The 12,101-nt window shown below is 36.2% G+C and overlaps 1 protein-coding gene across 1 annotated transcript in view; it reads right to left on the reverse strand.

Annotated features, from left to right (window-relative positions):
- Window positions 1-407: 407 nt before the first annotated feature.
- MINDY2 (MINDY lysine 48 deubiquitinase 2) overlaps window positions 408-12,101 on the reverse strand; it is a 100,702-nt gene continuing 89,008 nt past the window's right edge. The window contains 3 exon segments of the mRNA XM_014453394.2: window positions 408-536; window positions 1,980-2,180; window positions 3,405-3,578. Of these exon segments, the coding sequence (XP_014308880.2) occupies window positions 408-536; window positions 1,980-2,180; window positions 3,405-3,578 (504 nt within the window).

The raw sequence follows: 12,101 nt of genomic DNA on the forward strand, positions 1-12,101 counted from the left end.
ACTATTGTGCTAATATTTAGTTTTCAGGAAGGAATCAGACAAAATCAATTACCTCCATTCATTGTTAGAACAGAAGATAAAATAGCTTACTAACTGATATGAGTTATGAATGTCACTATGACACAAAATTTGCTGTGATTTGCTTATTTGGCTACAAGTGCAGTATTTTTCATGAATGACAACGCACAGCATTTCCAACTTGTAACACGAAACTCCAGCTCATAAATAGTGTACTGTGTGACTTGAAAAGTCTGATTATAAGTTAAGTAACAACCTTTCCCCTGAAAAACATGAACAAAATCCATTGGGAAATCAGGCACAGACGGTATTTATCGGTTTTTCTTCCTTTCCTCCTGTGGTTTTGTTTCTCAAGACATATAGATGGTTTCAATAGAATCCAACACTTGTTACAAAATAACACAGCTATTTTTTTCCTTTTCTTTTTCTTTATCTTTTTCTCGAGGTTCCTTTCGTTTACGTTCACTATTTCCAGATTGTCTTCCACTTGACGGAGAGGCTTGTGCTGGCTGGCTTTGCTTTAGAAAAAACAAACAAGAAGAAATTACTTCAACTTTTCTTAACTATGCTTAATCATAGTTATCTAGAAAGAAAAACCGCAGGAGTGAAAGAACTCATTAATGAAAAAAGAAGCTATTGGCATATAGCCTTGTTATGTTACATGGTATCTGAGTAGTTGCCTCTACAATTATGAATAGATATATAAATTATTCTAAGTAAATAGATATTTCAAACAATAAATAACGTCAAGTAAGATTATGTTGCCTGAAGTCTCAAATTCAAGAAATATTTATGTTAAAGTTTAGAGAATGTTAATGAAAGTGATACCATTTGGTAAACTACAATAGTTCTCTAATCCCCCATTAACTACCATAATAAACAGATTTTAAAAGGAAAAAAAATATTGAAAACTGAGTGTGTGAAATAAGTGTATTCAGTGAAATAAGAGAAAAAGAAAATTTTTTTAAAATCCTCACCCAAGGATATTTTTTCCATTGATTTTTTTAGGGGAAGAGAGAGGGAAAGACAGAGAGAAACATCAATTGGTTGCCTCCTGTATGAGCCCCAGGGCCTGGGCTGGGGAGGAGCCTGCAACCAAGGTACGTGCCCTTGACCAGAATCACACCTGGAACCCTTTGTTCTGCAGGCCGACGCTCTATCCACTGAGTTAAACTGGCTAGGGCGAGAAAATTTTTAATGAAAAGCTAATCATACATGTAGGTTTTAACTTTTAAGCTTGGGGTAGTCAATATTTGAGCTAGAAATAGATATGTTATACTTATTTTAATGGAGACCTCTATATTTATAGCTTCATCAGCTCTTAAAGGACATCTCCCTTTCTTACAGTTTTGGCACGGTACAGTTAAACATAAAAAGGGGGATTTTCCCCCCCATTTAATGCAATGAGATTTAACATATAGAAACCGACTTAACAGTCACATTTACAGTGCATAAAACATTCAACTGGGAAGAGTAAAAAGTGGGAAAGTGCTAATCTTGGTTGGATACTTAGTACATGCCAGACACTGGGTTTAGTTGTTCTCAACCACAAACCTAAGAGCTAAGTACTATCTCCTATTTTACATACAGGGAAAATGAGGCTAAGAGGCAGATGACTTTGTCCAAGGTGTTACAGGAAATGCAAATCCACATCTACCTGACTCCGGAGCCTACATTCTTCCCGTAGTAGCTCACACTGCCCTCTGATTGACAGAAAAGACTGTTTAAATTGGTTTATATTCTGTGCAGCTATTAATAACTTTAAAAAATAAATCTGAAAACTCTTGTCATCAGAACCTTATGAAAAATAACTTCAGTAAATGAGAACAATAGTAAGATAACCACAAAAAATGCTTACATAATTAAAGAGTCAATATATAATTTTAAAATGTTTATCTCAGCACAAATTTCTTTATTGTTAAAGTGATCATTGTGTTTAAGAATGAGAACACTGTTTTCACCTGAGCCTGGGTAGAAGCAGAAGTAGAAGCAGCAGCAACTGCTGCTTGTTCCTGTTCCTGGTAATATTGAGAAGCCCGTCTATCCTCTTCTTCTTGGAGTTTCTTTGCGAGTTCCAAATCACTGATTCCTTCCGGTGCTTGTTCCCAATTGATCTCTTGGCTCTGCTGTTCTTGTTGTAGAGATAATGCCATAAGATAGTCCTAAGAAATGAAATTATAACCATCTTTAGCTATGAGACATTACCCAAGAACTAATGAGTGTAAATATAGAGGTTATAACTACAAAACTAAGAATGGCTTTTTAAAAACATACCAGAGCTTAAATATAAAAACAAAAGTTATCTAAGTGCTTCTGCTTGGGCCCTAGCTGGTTTGGCTTATTGGATAGAGCATCAGCCTAAGGACTGAAGGGTCCCAGGTTCAATTCCAGTAAACGGCACATGCCCAGGATGTGAGTTCAATCCCCAATAGGGGACGTGCAGGAGGCAGCCAATCAATGATTGTCTCTCATCATTGATGTTTCTATCTCTTTCTCTCCTCTCCCTTCCTCTGAAATCAATTTAAAAAAAAAAGTGCTTCTGCTTGGGAATATTAACTTATTTCAGTGATGCTACTATTGTTCTAAATGTTTTTGGAATTTATCTGAAATTCTTTCTAGAAGAAGTATATAAGGCATTAGAGAAAACTTAAAAATGTTGCCCCTGCCTGGCTGGTTTGGCTCAGTGGTTGAGCATCACCTATGAACCAGGAAGTCATGGTTCAATGATCAGTCAGGGCACATCCCCAGGAGGGGGTGTGCAGGAGGCAGCTGATCAATGTTTCTCTCTCATCGATGTTTCTATCTCTCTATCCCTCTCTCTTCCCTTCTCTCTTAAATCAATTTTTTAAAAATCTTATCTGACTCAGTTCTAAATGGGAATTCTACTCACTAATCTACTCTTTCTACTCACCTACACTTTATCCAGTGCATGCTATCTTCAAGACTCCCTCCTTTATACGTTTTCTAATTAGCCAAAATTATCTCAACCATGTACTCATCTCTTCATCTCTATCATCTCTTGCTTGGACTACTAGTCTCTACTTATACCTGTGTCCTTCCTCTGTATTCTCCACCTCACAACCTTTTAAAAAGATGAAGTAGTTCATGTCACTTCCATGTGATATACCTGGCATATCTTCCCTACCACAATGAAATAAAATTCAAACTCTTTACCATAACCATCACAGTTCTCTATGATCTGGCCTTCTGAACCAAAGTGTACAATTAATATGCATATAGAATGATGACCTATCTATTTAGGAAGTGTCAGAAAAATTACGTAAGTATATTAATGAATAAATCTTTGTTCAAAAGTTTTGGATAACTAAATTTGTATTTGAAAGGAATGAACATTTTAAATAATATGAAGAAATAAACAAATTTACCTGATCGATCTGATCTTGTTGTCCTCTGTATACAGTTTCAGGATCTGAAGGAGGCCGCAGATGAAAATCTGAGTCACAGAAATTTCCATCACCATCAACATTATGAAGGCTTTCCCAAACAATTTTTTCTTCAGTAAGAAACCCCTGATCTGTTACCAGCAAATACAGTAGACCCTTAATAAGAAATAACAAAAGAAAAAAAGACTGATAAATTGGTAAAAACTAGTTAATACTTATTTTTAATATGTTTCTATTGATTTTAGAGAGATTGGAAGAGAGAGAAACATCGATAAGGGAGAGAAACATCAATGGGCTGCCTCCTGCACGCCCCCTACTGGGGATTGTGCTCACAAGCCAGGTGTGTGCCCTGACCCGAAATCAAACCGGTGACCTTTTGGTTATGGGAGGATTCTCAACTGAGCCACACCGGCCAGGCAAAACTAATTAATATTTAAGAGAAATCTTATAATCTGTATGCATAAAGCATATTAATTACTCCTACTAGTTAGATCCGTATAACATAATAAATAGTAGACCAAGTAGATATATTATTTGCTCACTGAATTAAATCTAGCTGGCTTTGAATATAGTTTATAATAGGTACACTATAGTATAATGAAAAATTATGCTATAATTTGAGGAGCTCCTGGCATGTTCAACAAGTAAATGACTTATAAATAGCCTTTGGGGGCGGGGGGAGGTTACAATCTCATTTCACAAAATAGAAAAATACTATACAAGTTCCTAAAAATACATCAGGTAATAAATAAGACACAGTCATAATAAAATGATATCACTCTGCCTATAGTCATAAGCCAATATGGCTAATCCAATCCATATCAATTTTTCCTTTCTCTGTACCAACAGTACTTTGTACCTGTTTCTATTGTAGCACTGAATCACACTATACAATAATTGTGTTTTTCTGCTTTATTCCCCAGACTATATGTTTTAATCTTTATATCTCTGGCCCTTAGTGTAGTGTACTCATAAAATTGAATCAATCAACTTTATTGAATCAATCAATGAACTCATATTAATAGTCACTACCAAAGAATTTAGCATTGATCTTTAATTTTTCATATGTATTAGTTCTGATTCCAATCATGTGTAAGTGTCCCTAGTATACACATAAGGATTGTAAGCCATTTTTCTTCAGATTTGCCAAAGATATCACTTTCATTTACCTGTTGAAAGTTCCTACTGGTTAATACAGTGTTTATTACCAGAGCTTAAATATAAAAACAAAAGTTATCTAAGTGCTTCTGCTTGGGCCCTAGCTGGTTTGGCTTATTGGATAGAGCATCAGCCTGAGGACTGAAAGGCCCCAGGTTCGATTCCAGTCAGTGGCACATGCCCAGGATTCGAGCTCAATCCCCAGTAGGGGACGTGCAAGAGGCAGCCGATCAATGATTCTCTCTCATCATTGATGTTTCTATCTCTCTCTCCCCTCTCCCTTCCTCTCTGAAATTAATTTAAAAAAAAAAAGTGCTTCTGCTTGGAAATATTAACTTATTTCAGTGATGCTACTATTGTTCTAAATGTTTTTGGAATTTATCTGAAATTCTTTCTAGAAGAAGTATATAAGGCATTAGAGAAAACTTAAAAATGTTGCCCCTGCCTGGCTGGTTTGGCTCAGTGGTTGAGCATCACCTATGAACCAGGAAGTCATGGTTCAATGATCAGTCAGGGCACATCCCCAGGAGGGGGTATGCAGGAGGCAGCTGATCAATGGGGAACAGTTTAGGCAGCTGACCATACTTTGCATATTCTCTCTTATCATCACAATTAATCTTAATAAGTTAAGAATAAGAAATTCCTTTAAAGAGGTTGGTGGTGTGGGTAGAGAAATTACTGAATTAATTCTGAGGCTTTAAAAACTAAGTAATTATTTTTAAACATTTATTATATGTCCAGCACTGTGGGACATAGCTCTTCCTAAAGCACAAACTCTTTCCTGTTGTCTACTGGCAGTTACATTCAAGAGTTAGCTGTAGATAGCGATGAATTTATAGTGATTGAAATTACTATAATAATATGGAAAGTATTTATAAAGAAAAACATTTTGATATAAAGTTTAAAGACATTGTTTTAATCAAAAATTAACTCCAGATTCATACTTTAAAAAAAAAATCAGATATGTTTCAATTCACCAACTATTTAAATGCCCATCATATGCTCAGCACTATGCTAAGTGCTTGAGGATTCATATCATAGAAAGTAATGATCCTACCTTAATCTGGTATTAGGTGCCCCTTTTACATGATTCCATAGAAACCTGCTCTTTCCACTTTATACAATGAATTGTAGTTGCCTGCTTACTTACTCATCCCTCTGAATACATTTCAAGCTCCTTGAGAGCCAGAGCCATGGTCATCATTATCTAACCTATTTTTAATACCCAGTTAGGGTCTACCTTGTCCTAGGATAATTTAAGAGAAAAAATAAAGTTCTTTCCAGCCAATTTTCTACTGAATAGATCTGATCTTTCTGTTTACACTTATCACAATACATTTCAACATACCATTATATTATACAATATTTAGGCTTTATAATTTAGTTTATGTAGATCATATAATGATTGGCTGTGTGCTAGGGGAAGAACCATAATCTTATCAATAATTTTTTTCCCAAATGACACTTTAGGGTAGGTAATTTCTAGGAGGGTTTCCCTTAAAGCTGTTATCATCCAGCGCATATGAATATTTATACACTTTTATCTAAAAGGGTATCCCATTCCTGGTATAACTGACCTGTCTTCTCAAGGACCATCAGCCTCAATTTCTTCCTCTTTTAGATCTTGACATTTATCGAAAAGGTCTGTAACTGGTCCACTGTCAACAATGCTGATTATTACTCAACAGTTCCTTTATATAAATTGCAGTGTAGAATAGCAAAGTATGTATTAGTATAGTACTGAACAGTTTAGGCCCATTTTTCCCGAGAGTCTACAGTTAAATTACCATCAAGAATACTTTTTGCCTTTATACCCACAATCACTTTTGCTGCATTATCTAGTCAAAGCTTTCTTTTCTAAGCTTTGAATCTTCCTTCTAATCTCATTCACCAGTCTCTAAAATACTAATTTCATAAAAAATAATAAAGCATGTATTAAATTCTTAAATTATTTATTAATGTATAAAATGTATAAATTATATAAAAATGATAAAGAAATGACATTAAATAATTTTTATCATTTTATAAAATAGGCAATTGGATAACAAAAGAAAACTGGTAATATCATCATAAATTAGTTGTATACAGAGTATGAATAACATAGTGAGAATACCATCACAAATTATAAATTGATAAAATAAAACTTGGCAAATGTAATAAAAAAATTAAGTAATTCCAGCCATTAAAATATGGAGAAAAGCACTGCCTGAATAGTTTTGGTTAACTAGTTTGGACTGAAATTACTTAATACCTTTGAACTTTAGTTTTCTTTTCTCATAAAGTGATATAGAGACATTAAGATCAGAAAATTTTTAAGATATTATAAACTGAAAGATGAATATTACTCCTACTTAACAAACATAAATCTCATCCACAAATACATCTACCCAGAGGCAAAGCTGTTGAAAATGTGAGCTTGAAGTCAGGTTGGGGCTGCTTACAAGCTGAGTGGTCTTGGGCAAGTAACTTAGGGCCTGTAAGCCTGTTCTTTCAGCTGTAAAGTAATAAGGGAGTAATAATATTCACATCTCATAGGGGAGTTGTGCAAATTAAATAAGATAATGAATATAAAGTGGTTAGCACAATGCAAGACACATGGTGCTTAATAAATATAAAGTATTATATTCATAAATATCACCTAAATTTATCTCAGTTTCTGTATCTATCTCCTTCTCCTGTCTCCTATTTGAAAGAAAAAGATAAATCTCTTGGCCTGTACTGTGGAATTTATTACTTTCCTTATTTTTTAAAAAAAATATATTTTATTGATTTTTTACAGAGAGGAAGGGAGAGGGACAGAGGGTTAGAAACATCGATGAGAGAGAAACTTCCATCAGCTGCCTCCTGCACACCCCCCACTGGGGATGTGCCTGCAACCAAGGTACATGCCCTTGACCGGACTCGAACCTGGGACCTTTCAGTCTGCAGGCTGATGCTCTATCCACTGAGCCAAACCGGTTAGGGCTACTTTCCTTATTCTTTTTCCACATTTCTGTATCCACTGTCCCCATAAAAAAAATAATAAAATAAAAAATGTGACCATTTTTTTAAAAGTATATATTTTTATGGATTTCAGAGAGGAAGGGAAAGGGAGAGAGAGATAGAAACATCAATGATGAGAAAGAATCATTGATTGGCTGCCTCCTGTAAGTCCCACACTGGGGATCGAGCCCAAAACCTGGGCATGTGCCCTGACAAGAAATCGAACCCTGATCTCCTGGTTCATAGGTTGATGCTCAACCACTGAGCCACACCACTTGGGCGAAAGTAACAATTTTTGATGCATCAACCACTTTTTAAAAATAACTAAATTAAATAAATATTTATTTAAATGTAGTCTTCTGTGGAAAACAAAATTCCCACTATAGTCTTAGTCAAAGAAGAAAGAGAATGGGCAAATTTATTTCTTTAACATGGCTTTAGTACTTATCTACAATTGTATCTTCTCCTAAACTAATCTTCACTTCTAATCTCTAAATGGAAAGTTAAAGCAAACAAACAAAAGCCAACCTCAGAAACCCTGGTTTTGAATATACTCCAGAGAGATGTCAGTAATTTGAAGCCAACAGGTAGAAGGAACAATTATGACGTGGACATAAAGTTGATACTTCATAAAAGAATGATCAAGAGGGAGACATGTCATTCTATATACCAAAGACCTAGAAACTAGGTGATCTGCAATCGAGGGCCAAGGAATCAGTAGTCTATCTTACTTGAGAGCAAGCAGAAAGTACTGGAGAAGTGGAGGAGGATCATAAAACAAAACAGGATAACTAGATCTTGGAGATAGAATAATTAGTCATGATCATATGAGAAGCAAAACAGAATGTTTCTAGGAAAAAGGTAATTTATTTAAAACTCACTTTTATACTGTCAAGTTTCCTGCCTGTATAAAAAGTCACCTCACCATCTAGAACCAGAGGAACGGCCCTGAGAACATCTGTTCTCTTAGTAGGGTCTCCTCCTGCTGCTTTCAGATACTAATCTAGTTATGCTGATAAAAAGCACACATCTTCATAGAACATACTCAGTGTGGTTTTGCCATGATGATCTGTCCAATTCAATTGTATCAGATTAAGTGGAAGTACATGGAGCAAGGTAACAAGTGGTAGCCGAAATTGGAGATGTGTGTATTTGCTGCCAATGGACAGATGAGGGATGAAAAGTTTAATCAAGGATTAAGGAGAGTGCTATTACAACTAATAACTAACAAGAGCTGGACTTGATTACTTTGCTAGTAATAGAGGAAACAGCAGAGGTACTTGCCCAGAGTTTAGGAATAGTAAACCACAAAACTAGGAATGATCAGAGGACTTTTCAACAGGAAGTCAATTAGTATCTGTGGTCAGAGAAAATGTCATGAGAAGCTGTGCAACTAAAACCATAGGAGGTCATACTGTGTTAGACAGAAAATGTGAGATTGATTGGTAGATATTATACCGGGGGGGAGGGGGAGATGGTGTCCATTTGATCAACACATCCATTGTGACTCTGTAATGGCAAAAGGCCTAATAAAAAGTCTATGGAGCCCCGCTGGTGTGGCTCAGTTGGTTAAGTGTTATCCCATGCACCAAGAGGTTGCTGGTTCGATTCCCAGTCAGGGCAGATATGATATGATATGATATGATATGAGTACCAGAAAGCATAAAGATGCTTTTCGCAAATTCTAATACAAATAAGCTCCACTAATAAAATAATAAGTTTGTAGATATTTATGACTGATTGTCAATTTATTATTATAGGCCCCTAGTTACAGACACCATTTATCAGTAGTAGAAAGAATTCTATCCAGCTAAGGCCAGAGTAGCTCTCAGCCGGTTGGGCATCCTCTCATGCACCGAAAGGTGGCCAGTGCAATTCCCAGTCAGGGCACATGCCTGGGTTGTGGGTTCGATCTTTGGTTGGGGCACGTGCAGAAGACAGGCAAATGATGTTTCTCTCTCACATCAATATTTTTCTCTCCTTTCCTCTCTCTAAGCATGCCGTCAGGTGAGGATTAAAAAATATTCTATCCGGATATTAAATTTATTTTATTGTTGAAAGTATATCTGAATTCTGTGGGATGAACTATGTTTATAGTTCATCAGAAAGCTAGGAAGTAAAGTGATCATTAAATATGAATGCATAAAATGACCCTAAAATCTTCAAAAGTGCAATGTTAAAAGACATTATGAAGATCTAATGCAGTATTAAATGTAGCCTTACCTTATTTGAAAAAGCAGCTTTCTACTTTTTTTCTTACTTGTATCATTATTAGATCACAGAGTCCCTGGCCCTCAAGTTCATAAACAACTACAAAAACTCAAACAACCCAGGAATCAGTAGTAGAGAATAATGGTTTTAATGTTTAATAGGTTTAACAAAACAAGGGAACAATTTTCCATCATATTTCCCTAGTAAGCAAATGGATACCATTTTGTTTTTATTTTTTAAAATATATTTTTATTGATTTCAGAGAGGAAGAGATAGGGAGAGAGAGATAGAAACATCAATGAGGAGAGAGAATCACTGATCGGCTGCCTCCTGCACTCTCCACACTGGGGATCGAGCCTGCAACCCGGGCATGTGCCCTTGACCGGAATCGAACCAGGGACCCCCTCAGTCCGCAGGCCGACACTCTATCCACTGAGCCAAACTGGCTAGGGCTTGATACCATTTTGGAGGAACCCCTTCCTAAGTTTTATTAAATGTTCCGTTAGGGCTTCTAGTTCTACAGCAACAGCCAAAGAAGTGTAGATTTTATTGAAAATCCAGTTAATTAGTTGCTAGATCAATGAGGAGGGAAAAGTGTCTCTGACTCTTCTAAGCAATGTACTCACTGGGTACTCTGCCAGAAGTAAAGCAGTGTCTTATTTAAAGACTGTTAGGATTGCAATTATAGTTCTTTTTTTTTTTAAACTGTATTGTTGAGAGTATTACAGATGTCCCTCTCCTCCCCTCACCTCCCCCTTCCACCAGGTTCCCGCCCCACCCCAGGTCCAATAGGAATGTAGGAAATAGGATGGAGAGGATTATAATGGCGGCATAAATAAATAGCACAAAGGCCCATAAGACCCCTGGAAAACACAAGATTTACATCATATTAAAATGGAGTTAATTCACCAAATGTAATGCATGGTCCTTGATGAGAGCCTGGTTTGAACAAATCGACCATAAAACTACATGGGGACAAATGGGAAATCTGAATATGGACTGGGTATTAGATTATATTAAAAATTATAGTTAATTTTGTTAGATGAAACAATGGTACTGTGATTTATCTGAATGGAAATGTTCTTGTTTAAATATGTATATTGAAATATAAGCAAAAAGATGAAAATAGTATCATGTCAAAATTGTTTAAAAAGATGAGTATAACAGGCACACATTAAATTAGTCTTGTTATTTTTCCGTAAGTTTGTAATTTTTCATAAAAACAAAACAAAACAAAACTCAAAAAACAGTGTTCCTAGGAGACATATGTAATACTTTTTGAAATACTTTAAGCAATAAAACAAAATTTAAAAAAACAAACAAAAAACAGTGTTACTATTTCAGCTTGGCTGTCAATACAGTAAACAGTGGCATTTCCCCGAGTGACTGGCCACCAGGATAGTTGTTCCCACTTATCCCTTCTATATAAATAAGATCACCTTAATGAAGGATAGTATTTTACTTGCTCTATACAATATTTATAAATTTGGACAATATCAGCATGTTCATAATACCATCATGTCCCTGAATTTCTTTGCTCTTCTACTCTTTGTTGCACCCACTTACAAAGTCCCAAATCTAGAATAACAAACTAGCCACCTTCTCCATGAATGTATTCTGACAGATACTCCTGCAAAAAAATTACACAAGTAATAATTACCATTCCCAACAATGTCTGGTGATTCTTCTTAATTTCTCTCGTTACAGCTTTCTCCCACATGCTATAAAGACTACTTCAAACTTTCCTTCTATGAAACCAAACCGTCCCACTCAGTCTCAGTAAATGATCTTGCCTTCCACATAACAAACAAAAGCATTCACAGTAACTTCCTCTACTTCCTGCCACCAATTCTGTAAATCTCACTGTAGCTATACTCATAGTCTATTTTTCCTCTCCTTTACAATGAAGACGTCTTTTTTTTTTTAAATTGATTTCAGAGAGGAAGGGAGAGGGAGATATAGATAGAAACATCAATGATGTGAGAGAATCACTGATCGACTGCCTCCTGCATGCCCCACACTGGGGATTGAGCCCGAAACCTGAGCATGTGCCCTTGACTGGAATCGAATGTGGGACCCTCCAGTGTGCAGGCCGACGCTCTATCTACTGAGTCAAACCAGCCAGGGGTGAAGAGGTCTTTTTAAAAACAAAGGTCTTGCCGAAACCGGTTTGGCTCAGTGGATAGAGCGTCGGCCTGCAGACTGAAAGGCCCCAGGTTCGATTCCGGTCAAGGGCATGTACCTGGGTTGCGGGCACATCCCCAGTAGGAGATGTGCAGGAGGCAGCTGATCGATGTTTCTCTCTCATCGATGTTTCTAACTCTCTAT

Source organism: Myotis lucifugus, unplaced genomic scaffold (assembly GCF_000147115.1).
Source record: "Myotis lucifugus unplaced genomic scaffold, Myoluc2.0 scaffold_23, whole genome shotgun sequence".
NCBI lineage: Eukaryota > Metazoa > Chordata > Mammalia > Chiroptera > Vespertilionidae > Myotis > Myotis lucifugus.